Source organism: Brassica rapa, chromosome A05, assembly GCF_000309985.2.
Source record: "Brassica rapa cultivar Chiifu-401-42 chromosome A05, CAAS_Brap_v3.01, whole genome shotgun sequence".
NCBI lineage: Eukaryota > Viridiplantae > Streptophyta > Magnoliopsida > Brassicales > Brassicaceae > Brassica > Brassica rapa.
In genome coordinates, this window is record NC_024799.2 from 8967457 (window position 1) to 8988236 (window position 20780).

General features: G+C 32.2%; 1 protein-coding gene and 1 pseudogene across 2 annotated transcripts; both read right to left on the reverse strand.

Moving 5' to 3' along the window:
• Positions 1–5813: 5813 nt before the first annotated feature.
• LOC103868331 lies at positions 5814–9810 on the reverse strand (annotated as a pseudogene).
• A 1994-nt stretch (positions 9811–11804) lies between these two features.
• On the reverse strand, positions 11805–19718 carry LOC103868332 (protein BREAST CANCER SUSCEPTIBILITY 2 homolog B). Of its 2 annotated transcripts, XM_009146442.3 has the most exons (19): positions 17641–19717; positions 17439–17561; positions 16325–17209; positions 16124–16248; positions 15874–16025; positions 15575–15697; positions 15312–15485; positions 15148–15229; positions 14994–15044; positions 14823–14904; positions 14597–14708; positions 14457–14528; positions 13993–14188; positions 13734–13916; positions 13397–13539; positions 13266–13328; positions 12971–13181; positions 12721–12894; positions 11805–12613 (listed from the first exon to the last, which is right to left on the reverse strand). In XM_009146442.3, exons 1-19 carry the CDS (start codon positions 17783–17785, stop codon positions 12563–12565), a joined length of 3147 nt encoding a protein of 1048 aa, XP_009144690.1. In that variant the 5' UTR covers positions 17786–19717; the 3' UTR covers positions 11805–12562. The 2 variants fall into 2 exon arrangements, with proteins under 2 accessions (XP_009144690.1, XP_033148025.1); XM_033292134.1 differs by having other exon boundaries at positions 11805–12894; positions 17641–19718.
• Between the last annotated feature and the right edge of the window lie 1062 nt (positions 19719–20780).

A 20780-nucleotide genomic window follows, 5' to 3' on the forward strand; every position in this document is an offset into this window, starting at 1 on the left:
ATATTTTACATCATAAATGTTTTAAAAATCAAAAAGAGATAAATCTATGTATATATTTTTGTATATAATTTTATGTATACATAGGTGTTTTCATGTTCTTATGCGATAAAATATAAATGTGTATAGTAATTTATTTATACCACCTACTAATCTAATAATATTATAATTGAAAATCATAAAATCCCAACTACAATTTGAATTTTAAAGATTTTGAACAACACAAGACACATGAATATGGTGATGTTCTCCAAGTTACAAATTTAAATTTATTCTACACAAATTATGTTCCTTAAGTCGAAATTATCTAAAAGTAACAGTCAAACACGTTTTAAAAAATAATAAGAAAATACATTTATTTTAAGATTTCACTAGATTTTGACCCGCGCAACCGCGCGGGTGTTTGTTTTTATTTTTTTTATACATAAATTATTATTTTTAAACATTAGTGATATTTTTTTTAACATTAATCATATACTTAAATGTTTATATAACTATTTCAAATATAATAATTTTATAATTTACATGTTATAATTAATCATTTGGTTAAAACCGTATGTATTTTCACTTCTTATTATATATTTATCTTATTGTATTTGCATTTACTTATTAAGCAAATTATTATATTCATGAGAAAACATATTTGAAAATTATTTTGTATTTAATTTATGCTAAATTCTGACCCGTGTTTCAAAACTGTATTTCTTTTTACTAATATTTTTTATACTTATTCATTTTAGATTATATATTATTGTATATACAAAAGTCTAAGATATGTTAATTTTTAGACATGTATTATAATGTTTGTTAATTTTAAGCTGTTCTATCATCATATTATATTTTTAAAATAAATAATTTATATTTATGAAAATAAAATTTATAAATTTATCAATTGAATATACTTTTATCATATTTATTTAAGTATAATAATTATATTTTAACATGATCATGACTATAAAGTGGGTAAAATATGATATAATTTATTTATTTTTCATTTTATAAACGATAACTTAAAATATATTAAATTATTGTTAAAATACTTTTACACAGATTTATTAGAATTTTTAAATATAATATATAAATATATATTATATTATATTTAAAATGAAAATATATTATGATTAAAGTAGTTACAAAGATTTTATATTATAAGCTTTAAAGAAATACATGTTAATATTTATACATGTATTATATATTTTGCTTAATCCATCTTACCAACATATTAGATTTTATTTTTGAACATAAATATTTTATACTTATGAAAATAAAATTTATAAATTTAATACAATTTTATTATACTTAGCTCAATATATTAATTTTCCTTTAATATGATTGATTATGATTATATAATATATAAAATATTACAGAATTTTTTATTTTTTATTTTATAAATGATTACTGAATTTATTAATGTATAATAATATTTCAAACTAATTTCGAAATTAATGAAAAATATTTAAATATAATTTCGAAAATGAAGATCTTGTAAAAATCTTTTAAAACAGATTTGTTAGATTTTTAAAATAAGTATATTTATATTTTAAATAAAAAGATATCAAAAGATATTATGATTAAAGTATTTTAAAGATTCTATGTATTATTATTCTTAATAAAATATATTTAATAAGATTTCAAAGTGATGGTCCAAATAAAAAAAAATCACACATGAAAGAAGTCATGACTTCTCTTTTAATATATAAGATTTTTCAAACATTTAGGCTCCTTCTCTAGGCCCTCCATTTTTATTATTATTATTACTAGGGGGTTGTCCGCGCTTCGCGCGGATTTATTAGTTAGTTATTGTGTGTATGTTTGATCTGGTTGTTTCGACTACGTGTATATTGATGTATAAGGTTGTGTTAATTGTGGGGGTGGTATGGATAATGTATAGTTGGGACTTCCGAACCGAAATAACCGGAACCGAAGAACCGAACCGGAACCGAACCGAAATACCCGAAACCAGAACCGGATCAATATCTTCAAATACTCGAACGGTTTCTATATTTTTATATCCGAAATAACCAAACCGAACCGGAACCGATTCGAGAACCGAACGGGTACCCGAATATATAAAAATATTCATTATATATACATATAACATCACTAAATATATATTTTTAATTTAAAATTCTATTAAAGTATCTGAAAATAGTTGAGTATAACTAAATTATTATAAAGTATCCAAACTACCCGAAAGTATCCGGATAGTTTTATCCGAAATATCCAAAGTAATCCAAGATATCCAAAATTTTTTATCTAAATCATCCTAATTATTTGATATTTTACCTTAAATAACCGATATTTTATCCAAATTATCCGAACTACCCAAACTATCCGAACCCGAACCGGATCCAAATGAGAACCAAACTTTTTCCGGATATTTTCCGGTTCCTGCATTTACTATCCGAACCGAACCGAACCCGAAACTACCCGAACCGAACCGAATCAAAAATAGGTCAAGTACTAAATGGATCATCTAGCCCCTATCCAAACTATCCGAAACCCAAAATACCTGAACCGAACCGAACCGATGCCCGAAATGCCCAGGCCTAGTTGGGAGTTTGAAATCTTGTTAGGGCATGACTGGTTCAAACGCAGCGGTTGCGGTCGCGATTGCGGGAGTTTGTGGATGCGGGCGGTTGCGGTTTCTAGCGGTTTTAAGAGATTTGTACGACTGGTACTGCGGTTAAAAATTGGTGCGTTTGCGGGTGACTTATGACTGGTTAACTACCAAATGCAGTAACAATCAAATAATAAATTAACAATATTTACATTTAATATAATTATAAAAATATCAAAAATCATAAAATTATAATAAATATAAAATTTATATTTAGAAAGTTATAATTTTAATTTTTGAAAATTTATTGAAATTGTTTTTATTATAAAATTTTATAATATTAATTAAAATATAATAGATATTTTTTAATATTTTCATAATTTCAATTTTAAATTTTTTATTAAATATTTTTACTTTTGTATATATATAATTTTTTTTAAAAGAAAAAAAAATTTACCCTCCCGCAACCGTCCGCAACCGCAAACGCTAGCTGGAGCCAGCTTTTGAATTTATGAGATTCGGAGCGGTTTGAAGCGGTTTAGAGCGATTTGAGTGATTGTTGCAAACCGCCAACAACCGCTACCAACCGCAAAAGCTGCGTTTGCGGGTGGTAGCGGGAAAACCAGTCGCCCTCTTAGTGGTATAGCTTTTGCGTTTTGTTCTTTTCTTCTTTTTGTGATTTGAAATGGGCCTTGTGTTATAAAAAATAATTTATTATTGCTATAATAATATTTGGTTGAAGACATTTTTTTACTATATTCTGTTAGACTCTAGTATAAGTTTCATTATTAGATTTAGTTGTATTTTTAGTCGGCCCTGTTGTTTGTATTTTTATATTCTGTTGCCTCCGTTCATTTGATTGGCATATGTGGTTTAAGCTAAGTATTAAAAAGTCTGATTAGGATTATGAAAGTAAATAACTTTTTTTAGAGTTTGGAATTAAAATAAAAGAGGAATTTGAGTCACATCACATTTGTTCAGCCTATTATAAATGAAACATGTTCTTCAATCCACATTACGTGCATGTGGATCGCAAGTATTGAGCATGAAGCTGTCAATTATTATATCCCAGGTTGTGATGCGAGATGTGAAAAAATAGTTTGGGCTGCAATATGTTATAAGTAGTTAGAGAAAATCTTATTGGATGAGTAATGTCCAGTGTATGTCGATCGAAACAAACATCAAGTCTAAAGTAAAATGAAGCATATAATACTGAGCAACCAAAACACGTGTTGTATGCTTAAATTTTAATATGTGCAGAGACTTTTATAATTATTATTCGTTAATCTTAATTTTTCATACTTCCTGAGGGCTTGAGTTTACTTTCTGGCCATATGAGTTTCTGGAAGACCAATCCACAAAATTAATTGGGCTCGGATATATGTTGCAATAGTTTACTTTTGGGCTGGAAAATATGTTAAATGACATGTCTTATTGATTGGTCCTGAATATTTTAGGTGAAGTGGACACTCTTAGAAGCCACAAAATTAGTTCCTTTTATATAGTAGGATTCTTTTATCTTTCATCTACGGTTTCTTACTATAAAAATATATAAAATAAATGAATTACTTCTGAATATTGACTTAGCCGATAAAAAAATAACTGTAATCTTACACTATACCAAAAGGAAAATTTCCTTAATGTTTCAGGCATCCACGTACTTTAAAAAATAATCAACAAATCATGAATGTTTAGTTCGCCACGTCATACCTGCTTTGGTTGAGACAATTTCGCGAGCCTACTCATTATGAGATGATGTAGTCGCCTGTTAGGTTAGACATATAGCTTATTGATCGTTCGATGATCCTTGAGTTGGAAAATCCAACCTCCCTTCTTTCTAGAACCAAGTTTTGGAAACCTAAAGTTACATTGTCGATTTTAGTTAATGGAGGGAAATACAAGATTTTCGATTTTCTTTTAGGATTTGAATTATCTGCATAAATACACGAATACGAAAAAGAAAAAGATAACAAAATATCGATGGTTAATTGCACAGAGGCGTTTTATTGAATAATATGAATTGGGATACAGAGTTTCACCGAAAATAGGATGAACATGAAATCGTTAACAGTGGAGAATCACATAACAAAGCGGAAAATGTTCTAAGTATGAGACTTGCTAATCTTGCCACCGAAGTTCTAAATCCTCCTAAATTTCTGGATCACGGCGCTCCTCGCTTTAGCTCTCCTTATATATGCTTGCTAGGTCGACTGGCCTTTCTTTTTCTGCCTCTGATCGAGTTTATCCTTTCGCAGAAATATTTTATTTTCTCGTTCTTCATGATTATCCTTCTGAACTTGACATTTATCTTCTTTCGCGAATATTTGATAAACCATCATAGTAGTTTTAGACTTATTCTCATCTAAAATCGTAAGTGGGCTTTTGCCGCATTTTTGACTTTTCAAGCTGAAACGTTTTTACGATTTCTTTTGAAGGGATCGCCTTCCATACGATGTCAGTTTTACGAAATAGTGAAAACTAATCGTATAGTCGAGATAACTATGGTGTTAAGTTAATCGTTATTGTTTTATATGATTGATTCTTCAATCGAACTTATACGAGAAAATAAGAGACAGTTTGATCGAGACTCGTAGAAATAGCTAAGAGCGGGTTAACCGGGACCGGTCGCCTGATGGCGAGTTGGATTGGTCGATCCAACTTAAGGATAGTCCAATTTAAGGTTATCCGCATCATGTTGTCATTGCTCGAGAGTTTTCTAATTAGGATTTTTCTGATATTAATGCTAGAAAATTTCTTTAAAAGATACAATCTGGGACGTTGATTTCGAGATTATTGTTTCTTGCCGCAACATATATGTAACTAATCATATTTTAGTGTGTCTCATATTGTTTCAGCCAAAAACATTTCATGCCATTTTAGTCAGGAAGGAAACTAAAGTTTGCAGCGATGAAGTCCTCACATTACCTAAACGAGAATCAAGCAAATTGGTAAATATTATGTTTAATATATTTTAGATCTATGACTATGATTGACTTTGATATTATCAAAGTTTTAAAATATTTTAAGGTTTTTTTTAACACTTTATTTTATTGATCTGATTTATAACATGTTACACCATAGAAGAATGACAAAATGACAGAGAATTTCCACACCAAAAGCTAGCAATGACAATCACAAATGCCCCATTAGCTATACCTATACCAAACTGGTCTTGTTTCAAATAAATAGATTAGGTGTTCCCGTTCCCACAATAGCAGACGGACTTCTAATACCTTTAGCGAAAACATGACAATCATTCTCATCATCTAGATAGGTCTTCTTCTTCATTGCATTTATCAAACTTGTCCAAAATTAGCTTCAGCCAAGCTACCATACAAGCTCGAATTACAAAGTAAAAATCAGATGGATAGCCTGGACTGATGCTTCAGATCCACTATCACCACCGCAGAATCACAGACTCAATGAAACAATGGAAACCATAACCAATCCCAAAATAAAATTAGATCCAACTCGTCAAACGAGAAAGAAGGACGAAAGCACTACAATACCAATTATTATAGAAAACTAAACTGCTTTAAAGAAAAGCATCGTGTAGCAATAATTTATCATGAGGACGAGACCCAAAACGTAACCTAAAGCCTGTGAACATGAGTAACCTGTTGCTAAAAGAAAAACGCTTCAACACCACTCCTATGAAGAGACCAACACAACCAAACAAGGCCATACAAATCAAAAACGAACAAGACCAGCGCCTTAGATCCGCTTTGAATTCTTGCACGATGTCGCACAATAATTGTAGATGAAACCACACCACAAGACACCGAGATCTGAGAAGGAAAAACAAAAGAAACAATCTAGAAAGGAAGAAGAGCCCCTCCGGCGCCAGCGAAAACCGCCAGTCACCGGAGAGACTGCAAGAAAGTTGGGAGGCGGCGGGGGAAGTTACAGAGAATTGAAAAAAAAAATATTTTAAGGTTAGCTATCAGCCTATCATTATAACTCCCTCTCCAATTTCTTCATCGGTGTTTTTTTGTCATTTTTTTGTAAGTGTGTTTTCCATATTTTCTTTTATGTTGCTTTTCATAAAAATAAACAAAATATACATTTGATTATTGGTGAAAAGTTCATCTTTTAAAACTCTATTTAGTGGAATTAAATAGTTTTCATTTTATATTGTAATGTTTGTTAAAAAGAAATTTTTTTATCACAACTATTATCATATACTAGACGTGAGTTGCCGTAAGCAATTTGTACTCTTTCCAAATTTATGCAAGCTCCGAAACAGGAGCATTGGGATGCAGACATTTGTGTGGTACAATATCTGATATGGAATGGCAAATTCTTCAGAAAAAATTGTGTATAATGTTACTTTAAGGCAATGCAGACTTTAACTTTGAGTGCTTGGTGTGATGCAGATTGAGGAGTATTTTCCATCACACGAAGATCTTTTAAACGGCATGGTTTATTCTGTTAGTTGGGTCACTGGTTTCTAGGAAAACATTCAACACAAGACATAGACTTTCGCTCGTAGACGGAGGCAGAATACAAAGCAATGTCGGATACAATTAAAGAGATGATTTGGTTGAAGAGTCTACTGACTACATTTGGCGTCTGCTTTGACAAACACAAACCAATTAAGATTCATTGCGATAACACTTCAGCTATTCATATGAGCAGCTAATCCCATTTTCCATAAAAGGACAAAGCATGTTGGAATTAAGTAACATTTCATAGAATATTAGGTGTTTTCATGCACCACTTTTAAAATTTAAATTATATTTTAAAATAACATTTCGGTAATTTTATATTTTATTATTTGCTTTATTTTAATAATATTTAATAATATTTACAAAAATATTTAATAATATATATATATATATAACTAATTTTGAAAAGTTTTTACTCAATCATATTTCTAAACAAATTTAGATATTAAAAAAAACTAATGGTATTGAGATTAGAAAATTACAATTTAAAAAAACTGCATAAATTTTGAAAACTTTTTTAGTAATAAAATGATATAACTTTAAAAAAAATATTTTAAAAAATTTTAAATATTATTTATTTCTATTTCTACTATTAATGATGATCTATGAGTAATATTTCAAAAACTTTACCGAAAATATAAATCAACATTAAATATAAATGATCATGACACAATTAACTTCAAGTCATGTCAGCATTGTTAGTATTCTATGTCACAGTTTTTTTTTATTTCAAAATAAATGTGATGATGACACATGACAAATCACTTCTCAAATAATATCTAAGGGATGAGATCGTGAGAGGTTTTGTTACAACAAAACATGTTTCGAAAAAGAAACAACATGCCAATATTTTTGACGAAGGCACTTGGTAAGAAAGAAGGGATTTTCAGTATTTCTTATCAAGTTGGAGTTCAAAACCTACACTCTCCAACTTGATAGAGGGTATTGAGATATGTACATATCTACATTAGTTATGATTGGATATGATCGTATATTCTGTGTATCTATATTTTAGGATAGAAACCTTTGTTAAAATAGAAGGATCTTGGACCTAAGACTCAATACATAAAAAATTTCCATGTACTTTGTTTTCTAGCAAAATATTTCCAATTTCTACTAATTCTTTATAAGAAATCTAAACTTTCCAAAATTCTGTGACTTACCCACAAAAATTTAAATTCAGAATCAACAATACATGTATATATATATATATATATATATATAATTGATTGGTAGGCAAAACGAAAAAGAGAAAAAATTTTATATAGACTGAAAAGTTTGGTGAACGAAAAAAAGGAAGAAAATGGATCCAACTTCCATCCCATTCTTAGCCATTACCGCGTGCGTTGTGGGACTCATCATTATCGCGGGTATTGCAGTTTGCTGTTATTGGTCCAAGAATTAAAATCGAGTACTGAATAACTATTATTTTGTTACAAATTAATTATGTCTTTTTTGTTAGTTTTCAATCAAGTTTTGTTTCGTTTAATGATATTGTAATTCTATTATATTTACATAATTAAATTATGGTTTGATGTTTTAAGGAATCAAATCATTAAAGCATTTTCATCACTTATTTGATGTTTTCCATATAGTGTACAAATTATAACCAAAATCAAATGATTTTTTTGCTTGCTATTCATGAGAACTCAAAGCTCACAATTCCACAAATATTGAAAGTGAAAAATATCAAAAACATTAAGACACTTTCAGAGTTCTCTCGACTCTAGCTTGACCAGCACGAGAAGAGAGGATGATACCAACAATAAGACCGTACAGCGAAAGTGCTTTAGCAAATATGAGAATCAGAATCATTCCACAAAGAGCTTTGGTTGTTGTGCATTCGCTCTGCAACCACACAAAAATCACGTCACATTATTACAAAGCCAAACACATCTCTAAGTGGCACATGACAAGCAACACACATCACAATAACGTTTCTGTTCAGCTTCATAAACATGATCATTAAGAGAACATGGGTTTTATCAATTACCTGATACCGGCATCGCCGACGATTCCAATAGCCATACCGGCGGAGAGACCGGCAAGAACACAAGGAGACCACAAGGAGACCGGAAGAGAGATGGGCATAGCCATCGAATAGATAGATAGTAAGACTTGCCTTTGGGTTATTCCATTACTGATGATATATTATGTAACTATATACACACACATACGTTATAACTTAACGTAGCTATATAAACTGAAACCGAGGTTGTTGTTTACTTCTGAAACAAAACAAAATCAGATTTTTAGAAGATAAAAGTCAACATCACTCATAGCTGAAGACCTAAAGTACTCACCTTTTGACAACAAACAAAGACCCTTCAACATCCTTACGGCTCTGATTGAAAAGGAAAAAACCACACAGATCAGTCAGTAACAAAGCAGACGTCAACAACCTCATACGATTAGTGATTGCAACTTACCCATTGACTGATCTCAGTGTTGAATTCATAGAAGGTAGCATGAGCTGCTGTGATAAGGATCTCCTCATGAAAGGATCGATCCGCTGGAGACCTGTGAGATTAAAGAGGATAACTCCGTTACATGTATTGTTTCAGAGAGTGAAGAAGAAGATGAAAGAGTGTATTAGAAAACGCCGTGTTTCATCAAGTATACCCTTATGGGCTAGAGAAAGAGATGATTTGGGCCCAACAGAACGCAAAGCCGTACGAATGCAGTGTTTTTAAAAGAATGGAACACGTGGCAGCGTTTCCTCCACCTACTTAATGACGTGACAGCACCAGGAGGAAGGAAACACTACTTTACTAGGTGTTTTGCCCACAATGCGGACTTAAACATTTTCATAAATTTTTGAAAAATTTTTTGTATATTATATTTATTATACTAAAATAAATCTTAAAATAACTCAATATTCTATTTTTAATATATAATTTATATTTTTTAACTTTATACTAAAAGACTTTTTCAAATAACAATACAATATATATATATATATAAATTATTTTTTCTTAATTATATTTTTAGATTTTGGATTATTCAATATTCTATTTTTAACTATATAATTAAGAATTTTATTTGATTAATATTTAGTTATATAATTATGTTTTTAACTTACTAAAAGACTTTTTCAGATAACAATACAATATATATAGAAATTATCTTTTTTTAAATTATATTTTCAAATTTTGGATAATTCTTACTATTATTAATTTTAATCAATTATCTTATCAAATAAATTAAAATTTCGATTTATTTTCAAATTAATTTCGTTTTAATCAATTAAAACAAATCTTAAAATAACTCAATATTCTATTTTTAATTATATAATTAAAAACTTTTATTTGATTAATATTGAATTATATAATTTATGTTTTTTAACTTTTTACTAAAAGACTTTTTTTCAGATAAAAATACAATATATATATAGATATTATCTTTTTTTAATTATAATTTTAGTTTTTGGATAACTCAATATTCTATTTTTAATTATATAATTAATAATTTTATTTGATTAATATTTAGTTATATAATTTATGTTTTTAAATTTTCACTAAAAGACTTTTTCAGATAACAATACAATATATATATATATGTATATTATCTCTTTTTTTAAATTATATTTTCAGATTTTGGATAATTCTTACTATTATTATTAAGTAATTCATATATATAATTGTATATATAATTCGTATATTTATATATTTATAATATTTACTTATTATTTATTTTTCTATATATTGAGTATTTCTCTTTCTTATAATTTATATTTAGTTAATATCTATATTTTATATTTTAAGATAAATGTTTAGATTTTAATGTAGTTTTCCATTTTTAATGTAAAATGACAGTGTTTAATAGAAGAACTTGGACAAATAGTCAAATAGTTATATTTATGTTTTTTTTCTTTTTTATAAAATGGTAATGTTACATTATGGAGATAAGCCGTTTTTTTAGTGAAAAATGGTAATCTTACATATGTTTAATGTAGATTTTCTATTTTTTTTTATGTCGTATGCTTACATATTATTGTTATTTTTAAATGTAAAATGGTAATCTTACATATGTTTAATGAAGTATTTCCATTTTTTTATGTTGTATGTTTACATATTATTTATTATTTTTGAAATAGTAATGTTACATTATGGAGATAAACCGTCTTTTTTTTTAGTGAAAAATGGTAATCTTACATATGTTTAATATAGTTTTTCCATTTTTTATTTTGTATTTTTACATATTGTTTTTTAAAATAAAAATATAAAATGGTAATCTTACATATGTTTAATGTAGTATTTCCATTTTTATGTTGTATGTTTACATATATTTATTATTTTCGAAATTATATATAATGTTTTTTGTTTTTTTTAATAAAACGGTAATGTTACATTATGGAGATAAGCCGTCTTTTTTTAAGTGAAAAATGGTAATCTTACATATGTTTAATGTAGTTTTTTCATTTTTATGTTGTATGTTTACATATTATTTATAATTTTCGAAAATTAGTAATATTAAAATGTAAAACTATAATTTTACATATGTTTAATGTAGTTTTTCTATTTTTTATGCTGTATGTTTACATATTATTTATAATTTTCGAAAATTAGTAATATTAAAATGTAAAACTATATTTTACGACACGTGTTATCTTTCGGGAAAAGTTTTTTTTTGCTAATATGGATGCTCTATGGAGCCTCAAAAGGTCAATTTTTTTAATATTAAAATGTAAAACTACAATTTTACATATGTTTAATGTAGTTTTTCTATTTTTTATGCTGTATGTTTACATATTATTTATAATTTTCGAAAATTAGTAATATTAAAATGTAAAACTATATTTTATGATATGTGTCATCTTTCGGGAGAAGTTTTTTTTTGCTGATGTGGATACTCTATGTAGCCTCAAAAAGTCCATTTTATTAGTATAGATATAGATAGATAGATTAGGTAGAAATCTGACATAAGCATCTAACAATGATTATTCATTTATAAATACCAATGATAATTGTACAATGTATACCAATAATGACTTCTATTTGGAATATAATTATTTAGACGTATATTGTATTCTGTTAGAAAAACATTATATTTGAGTAAATTTAGGTTAGGTTGTTAAGTTATTAATTTATGCTCTTAATATGACTTCTTTATAGTAGATTAAAAATAGGATTCTAAATTAATAAATTAGATAAAATAGACCACCTCGCTATTTTATGCAACCACCAACCAAGATATCTGTCCAATTTACAGCTTAACCCAGTCCAGCTATCAGTTCAATCTGAGTTAAAAAAATTGTTTGGGAGATATGTAATTTTGACTAAGAGCAACTATTGTAGAGTTTAATTAAAAAAAAAAAATTTAAAACAAAATTCTAGTGGGACTTGGTGAATCCTAAATCATTAAATTTACCCCAAGAGAGACTCAAAGTTCAAATGACAAACACACGACACCTTTCTTACAATGTTGTCTTTGAGGAGATTACCAAGTACGGGGACTAAAAATATCCTTATGTTTATCGTTACTCACGGATCTAATTGGCTTTAACTATCCCAAAATATATAATATATGTATGCAATACACCTTGTGCATGATATTATTAACAAGCACCGACGATAAGTAGGGCTCTCTGCCGAAGTTGGTCGATGATCTGAAAAAAAAAAAAAAACAAGAGCAGCTATTAGAAGAATGACTGAATCCAAATCATCTATGCATTTGGTAAAAGATTATATAATAAATAATAGAAAGAGAACGGACGGATTTAGAAAAAGAGAGGTTAGCCCATATTTGGATATGGCCACTGCTGGTTTTAAGGTGAGAAGGGCAAGCAGCATCTGCGTTTAAGAAGTAGTCCGAGTTCTCCATCGCCTCACAAACCCACATATCGTTTTCCACATCCTTGGCTCTTTTTATTAGATTGCAGAACCCTACCTGCCAAACAACATTTATTATAACAATGTGAAACGCTCTTGCCACTTGATTGCATTAACAAGATTTTGAGTTTTACCACAGATCCGACAAGATTATGGCTAATGAGGGGGCTGTGGAGGTCATCCATGGATGATGTTCTGAAGCTTATAGCGAGAAGTCTGTTTGCGATTTTCCCTGAATCTGAATATTGTAAGGATCCATCTGTAACAAACACCCACTGCTTCTTTTGGTCAACATCCGTGTACGCATTTCCAACATATACAACGTACGCCGCCATATCAAATTCACTAAAAGGATGATGATTATATAAGATATAATAGATAAGCAAAAGTACGTTTGGTAAAGGGTGAACATAAACAAAAGCTATCAACCTTCCAAGAGGAATTTCACCAAGATCCAACAATGACATCGATTTACGGGGGTTGAAAAAGGGCCTGAAACATAAACATACAGAATGAGATAGATTTAGGTATGTCTTCAGAAAGGCCACAAAACAACTTACTGAAATCTTTCAGAAGCTTTTGGAGACAAAGGCTGCAATCTTGAGCTAGATCCTTTGGCATGTAAGTACAGTGTTTCTGAATCTATGTTCATTGGTACCAGCCCCTTCATTGCGTATATTTTCCCCTCTGTCAACTCGGTTCTCTGTCACAGTGGAAGTAAGTGGCAACTGTTTTATGAGTCTACAAGAAACAAAATTTTCTCAACCATGTGGTCGCATTTCTGATACGAACTCGCCCTGAAATCTAAAACTCATATGGCAAAGGTTCTCGTAGACTTATATAACGCATTAGAAAAAGTGCCTGGAACCATTCAAAGACCAGGCATTTTCAATATACCTGTGTCTCCGTTGGATTCCAGATTGTTAAAATGGCTTCTTTTGGATTTGGGTGTCCATCATAACTTAAGCTCGTCAGTCCAACAAGCCTAATCCTCATGAATGGAGTGACATCCCTTTCACCTAAGCCAGCGTCTTCCAGAGCTTTTGCAACTGATTTTTCCATCTTTTTCTCCATGGCCGCCTGAGGTTTTAGATTGAAACAGTTATTTTAATTTAGAACTGAAACGACCTGTTAAGAAAGATTCACAGTATTCTACCTCAAACTTTTCTTTATATCTATTGAAACAGTTCAACTCTTCCATACTCATATCTGCCATTAGGAAATCAGGTTCAGCAGCAGACTCTAACAGCTTAAAGAGCTTGGCTCCTTTGCTGTCAGTATCGTTCTGGCTGTCGACACCATTGATTCCTCCCTGGTACTCACATATAAGACCCTCTATAAGATCTGAGCGCCTACAGTCAAACAGAACATAAAAAAAATGACAAGTAAGCTTGAGAAGAACTGCAAACTGTAGCTCGTCTGTTGACTAGAACAATAGAAATATCCCTCCACATTCAGAAAGGCCAGAAGATTTGTTATCATATACAGATTGTATGTAACGGAACCTTTAAATCTTTGGTTAGTTACTGATGACACTCCATAGACAAGAGATTCATATTCTGAATTGATCACATAAACGTCACTAAAAGTTGTTCTCTACAGCTAATAATAGAAACTTGCCTCTGGTTATGCAGCTCGATCATTCTCCATTCCATCCTCTCTGATCGAACTACTGACTTCTTTTCACCTAACCTGTAATACCAAGCAAGTATAAGTCTCTTTGCCATAAGTATACTGCCAGAATTTTCTTTTATACTGACTTTTCCTTGTATAGGATAGGGTATATTCGTGTAATTCCAGCTAACATTTTAGGCACAGGGCCCCCATTGCACTTGATACAGTTGAGAGCCAGAGGGACACCAACTTCTTTACCTTGAAGAAGAGATCAAAAGACAATATAAGTAAAACAATATGAAAGCACAAAATGCTATGAAATAAGCAACTCAGAGGATGTAGTAGTGAGGTACACAGCATAAAGCTACTTACAGAATCCTAGTCGGTCCGCCCAGTGAGCTCTGTATGTCCCATTAATATGCAACAACAAATAGATTGTATTCGAAATCGCTGCCTGAAAGTTTGGGTGAATGCAATCATGAAGAAACCAACATGGGAGGATTTTAACTAAAAGTCTAAAAGAAAATTCAAAGTCTAAGAAACCTCAAGAGGTGATGTTGGGGTACTCCAGCCAGAAAGTCCTGCCCCAAGAATCTTCAAATAAGTAATAAGAACGTGAGCATGCTGGAAGTAAATGATCTGACCAAAAATATGTATTGCCAGACAAAATATTTAAAGCTTGCAAGAAATAACTTACCCGAAGCTTCTGCCCAATAAACAATTTTCCAGCATTCAGCTGTTTTCGCAGCATGACATCCAGAGCAGCATTTATCGAGTACCTGTGAATTTTATTTTTAGAAAAAATCCATGAGGAAAGAAAGCAAGAAAACAGGTTTGAATACAACAATAGCAAGTTCATACCACCCATCAGTGAGTTCTATTTTCACATTGTTGCCACTATCAGAACCATGTGTTTCTCGAGTCTCTGGATTAATAGCAGATATGCAGAGCACCATCATTGAAGAAGCTGGAGCATCACCACTCAGAATCCTCATTATTGCAGAGCAGTGACCATGATTGACCTCTCTCTCATATCTATGTAGGTAGATTAATCATGTTAGACTTTGCATTAGTTCAAGTAATAACAAGTTAAAAAAAAAAGATATACTGAACGATGGAGAAACCTATATCTTAGTTCCTGGAGGACATTGGTGATTGTCAGAAAGTTTCCTCTGCATTTGGCTGGGTAGTATGTCTCGTAGCATGCGAGTTTCCAGACTATCCACCTGTAGTGATTGGTGACCCACCTAGTGCATATACATGTAGAGATAAATAGATAATAGGTGTAGAAATTATTGCTCACTCTGACTGTCTATCTAATAAAATTAGAGTCACGTGCAAGATCATTAGTACGTCTGATACAATATGCAAACAAGATGGGTAACTTAAAAGTTAAAGCATTTCAAGGGAACGGAGAAATTACTCTCTAGATGCACATTGTAAGGAAGCACCAGATTCTGCCAACATCTGATGAAAAGTTTCAGCTCCCACCACACTTGAAGAAGAGACATCACCAAATGCATATTTATCTGCATTACTTGATTTGATTCGTCTGACATGTTCTGGCACAGCCATCTAAAAACATCCCGTAAGCGTGGTTTGAGTGAATGAAAAACAATAAGGTAAATATATATATAACACCGGAACATGTGAAAGGGACGAAAGAGGTATACCTTGGTCGTAGCTCTTGGACGCATTCCAAAATAATCCTTGATATATATTCTTTGAGACCTTTCTTCAGTTCTTGTAGAAAGCACCCTATTGGAATATTGTGTATCACAAGATACTACAGAAAAGCCTGATAATAGACAGGACACCAACAGTTATAAATCTGAGAGGCAACCATATAAAAAAAGGTTTCCTGAATATATTACCATTTGAAGGATGCTGGTCATTTTTCATTAGAGGAGTTTTAAAGGAGGAGGTTCTCGGCCTTTTAAAAGGAGGAACGGAGACTGTCTTTCCCAGTCTTTTCTTTTGGCTACTTTCTTGTCTATTGTTACTGTTAGCATGAGCTATATCATTGCGATTTGTGATATCGACAAGTGGCTGGTGAGCTTGCCTTCCAAATTGTGAAGATCTTGGAATGAAACCGGTTCCCATGGTATTAGTAACTGCCTTATCAGATGCTAAAGGCGTGTTACCATGTGTCTCATCAACAGCCGCATCAAATTTCTTGATCAAATTAACCCCGGAAGCTACGTCCTCCAATTTGACTGATCTGAATTGCTTTGAAGAAGATTGAAGAGGAGATATGAAACTATTAGATGTATGCTTGTTGCTCTCATGAGCAATATCACCACCTATCCATTTATCTTTCTGGGGTGTAACAAAGTGATCAACATCGTCAAAGAAAGGCCCTAACTCAGGGTCCCCAAGAAGGCTTCTGGCACGATTCAAGGCTTCGACTGACACTGACAATGATCTCCCACCAGCAGTTTGAAACTTTGTTTGAGGAACCTTTGGAGATGAACTCAAAATTTCACATCTTTTCCCAGATACATTATGTCCTCCTGGAGTTACAGAACGATGCTCAGCACCAAACGTCTCAGGAGTCCTTAACCCATGTTGCTGGTGGGAAGAAGGCAAACGGTGGTTCACGTGTTTGAATACACTAAAATCATCTTCTTCTTCTAGTCCTAACAATGCCTTGGCTCTTGCCATACCAGCAGAAGACACGTTAACCTTCTTGTTAGAAGCAGTCTGGAAACAAGAGTTGGGAACACCAAACCCACTCTCCCTGGAGAGAGCGACATCGTCTACACAAATAGAAAGGCAAGTAATAGATCATCAGCTGTTAGCAACAAAAAAAAATGTCAATTTTAATAGTCAGTCATCCACTTGACAAAGTAAGATAGTAAGTTGATTCCTTCTTCTCAACAAACAGCGTGAAATTAACAACAAAGAACATTCAAAACGTTTTTCTGAAAGCATTTCACCTATTATCTAAAAGAGGTTTCCTTGCTGTAAAACTAAAAGAAAGGGTACCTGAATCTGATAAAATCGATTTGGCTCTGGAAAGCGAAGAGTCTTTAAGAGCAACAGATTTGCCCAGAGCAGTCGTGAACATTGTTGGCTTCGATTCCTCTGGTTCTATAAGTTTCGAGCATCCTTTCCATCAAACAATCATTTATTTATTTAACCTCCCTCACCACATGAATAACCAATCGACAGAAAAAAAAAGAATCACCTCGGAGCAAGAGATCCGCCATGGAAGGTAGAGGGGGAGATGTGGTCGGCGGAGAATCGGATTTGCCAGACTGAAGAATCCGGCCAGCTGCATCCCACCGGAAACCGTCGCCGCTTGAATCGGGTAATAGCTGCCACGTCGACATTCTACGGTTTTAGGGTTTGTGTTAGCAGCAGCTGATGAAACGATTTTAACATTTCTGGCAAGGCGGGAAAGTATAAAAAGATTTGGGGGCCGGAAAATGAAAACGGAGGCGCTTTGTACGATGGCGGCTTTGTGGGGGAGAGACGATACAGCGTTCAACATGGAGACAAGTGACTTGCACGTCGTTTTAGTGAGATTGAAACGGCACGAATCCTAGTAAGTGAAAGTCTGAATCGTTAGGGGAAGGAAGGAAGGACCCGTATCAAAGCCTGGGTAGACCACCCAAACCATATCTACTCTAATTGAGAAATATCAAACTGAACCAGGTAATTATAAAACACTACAGCTGTCAAAATTTTTTTTAATAAAACACTACTGAAAGAAAACATTTTGGACACATGAACTAAACCAGTACTAAACTTAAACTAAGCTGATATATTTGGATTCAATTAACCAAAATGTTTAAAGTATCAAATATCAGAAACATATATTAGTACCTCACATCCAACTTACGAGGTAAAAAAACTGAAAATTGAATCGCATATTCCAGATACTACTAAAAATTATCTGATTCATTATTAATATATAAAAGTAAAAAATACTATTTAACTAATTTGTTTGTAATCACTCATTTGTTAATAAATTCATATAATAGTTATTTATGCACTTTTATGGTATACTAGAGCTGCTTTGTTTTCTATGAAAATGCTAAAGTAGAATATCATATTAGATCCATGTACTCTGCAGATTATGTGTGATTTTTTTTTTTCTAAATTATGTTTAATGTAAAATAATGTTAGGATTAAAATAATCATCGAATGTTGAAAAAAAAGAAAAAAAATTAATGATGGCTATTGGTACCCTTTTCTTTTAGTTTAATTGATCAACTTTTGATAGATAAAATTGAAAGGTTCAGCATTGCTTTCATGTAGGTAAATTTAGTTTTTTTCATCCTTGTAAAGCTTGCTCCTCTAATCATTAGTTAAAGAAAATTATTGTTCTCTTTTCTTTTTGTCCAGAGATAATATTTACGACAAACAGTTTTGTTGACAAAACAATAAGACTTTGGTTTTATAAAATAGTAATTTACGCAATCCTATAAAAGCACTTCCAAATATAGTTTTTTAAAATTGAGTTCTTAAGTTACATATTAGTGTATGTATAAATAATAATAATAATTTAATTAATACTATACTAAAATTCTTGGAAATCCAATCAATAATATGTTAAATAAGATATTATTGGTTTTGTCTCCAAGAATTTTATTATACTTTTATATACATACACCAAAATATAACTTAACAACTGCATGGTTAAAACCCACCGTTAGAGTTGCTCTAAGGTTCGTCGTAAGCATAATTCTTCTTATAAAATTTCAGATGGGTTCATCGGTATAAGTCTAAGCGTATCTTAAGTTAATTATTATTACATGTTTCAAACAAAAATCAGCGTACAATATAAAGTTAAATTAGTATAGAACATATTTGTAACCAAGGAAGCAAAAACAGTAACCATAGCAATGTAAAATACTTTCAGAAGCCGCACTTAATAAATGACACTCAAATTCTGGACAACATTATAAATGACCCGTAGTTAATACTCAGAGAATTTAACAAAAATTATTCATAAATAAGCTGAATTGTATTGAACTCTGACTCGCAAGTTCTTGCGACGGTACAGCAAGAAACACAGAGATGACTACTCATATGCATATCGTAAATATGAATTGAGAATACTCCTCTGAAAGAAATGCAGAAAAATATTTCCACACAGCATATCGGTAAATAAAAGCAAGTAGAAATGAAAAAATGTTTTATGCTTTACCGCTTTTGTTATTAGAAGGCAATAAGTAAGAGCAAACCAGGTCGTTCTACAAAATACTTACCTCTTGATCAAGTGATGAGTATAAAGGTTTGACTCACAACACTGACTTGTAAGTACAAAGCGGACATCATTTCATGTTCATTGTGTAACACCCCGGCCCAGGCCCAAGTGGAAAAGGCCCAACAGAGAGAAACCCTAAGTAACCCTAATCCTAACAACTATAAAAGGAGGTGCCTCTCTACAGCTGAGCCATCAGAAACCCACCAAGCGAAGCCCTGCGAGACTCAAGAGCTGCCGCCGCCACCAGCACGCCGAGGAAGCGCCGCCGTCGACCACCGCCCGCGCAGCCCAAGTCGCCGATCGCGGGTGCCAAGCCGCCGGCTTCTCGATTCTGTGGAGTGTAACCGCCTGCGTTTAGATCATTAAGGTAAAACCTCAGATCCCTATTCTTCCTAGTCATCGGTGATGATAGATCTGAGATCAAAAACTCCCTTTCTCTCATCCAGACTTCCGAGAGCCAGATCCGGAACAGAAACTGCTGCCCTCGCTGTCTTAGATCCAGATCGACAACCAACTAAGGTGAGGACTTGTCTGTGAACTCCTCTCAAGATCTCTAACCCTGTATAGTATTAGGGAGTATCTAGTATGAGCTAGGTTGATTGTTATGATGAATGAATGAATTCAATGATGAGATTGATGAAATGTTGATAATGATTGAGAACCTAGTGGATCTAGGGAAAGAAAGTAAATAAAGTAAGAGTCTAGAATGACTAAAGAAAGAAAGAGTCTAGTAAGACTAAGAGAAACTAAGAAAGTTGAATGAAATACAAACCACCGAGGGACTGGTGGGGAGTATGGGAAACGCGGCGGCCGTAGCGTTCAAAAACGGCAGGGTAAAGATAGAGGCGCCGGTAAGATTGAGTCACGCCGAGTCTTGGCGGGAAGGGGTCGTAATACACTGCAAGGGGTATGGACTACATCCAAGGGAACCGGATGCCGGGTGAAATGGGGCGGTACGAGGTGATCCTCGGAATGGACTGGTTATCACAATATGGGGCGGTTATCGACTGTAACGGAGCAAACATACGGATTCCCCGGGAGGGAGGACGAGTAGTGTTTGAAGGAACAAGAACGAAGACCGGGGTCACGATCATATCGATGGCACAGGCCGG

Coding starts and splice junctions, on each gene's coding strand:
- LOC103868332 (XM_033292134.1), bottom strand. CDS start 17,785: ATGTCGACGTGGCAGCTATTACCCGATTCAAGCGGCGACGGTTTCCGG. Junction 15,698..15,873: donor TTACAATGTGCATCTAGAGA/GTAATTTCTCCG, acceptor TATATGCACTAG/GTGGGTCACCAATCACTACA. Junction 15,486..15,574: donor CTCCAGGAACTAAGATATAG/GTTTCTCCATCG, acceptor CTACCTACATAG/ATATGAGAGAGAGGTCAATC.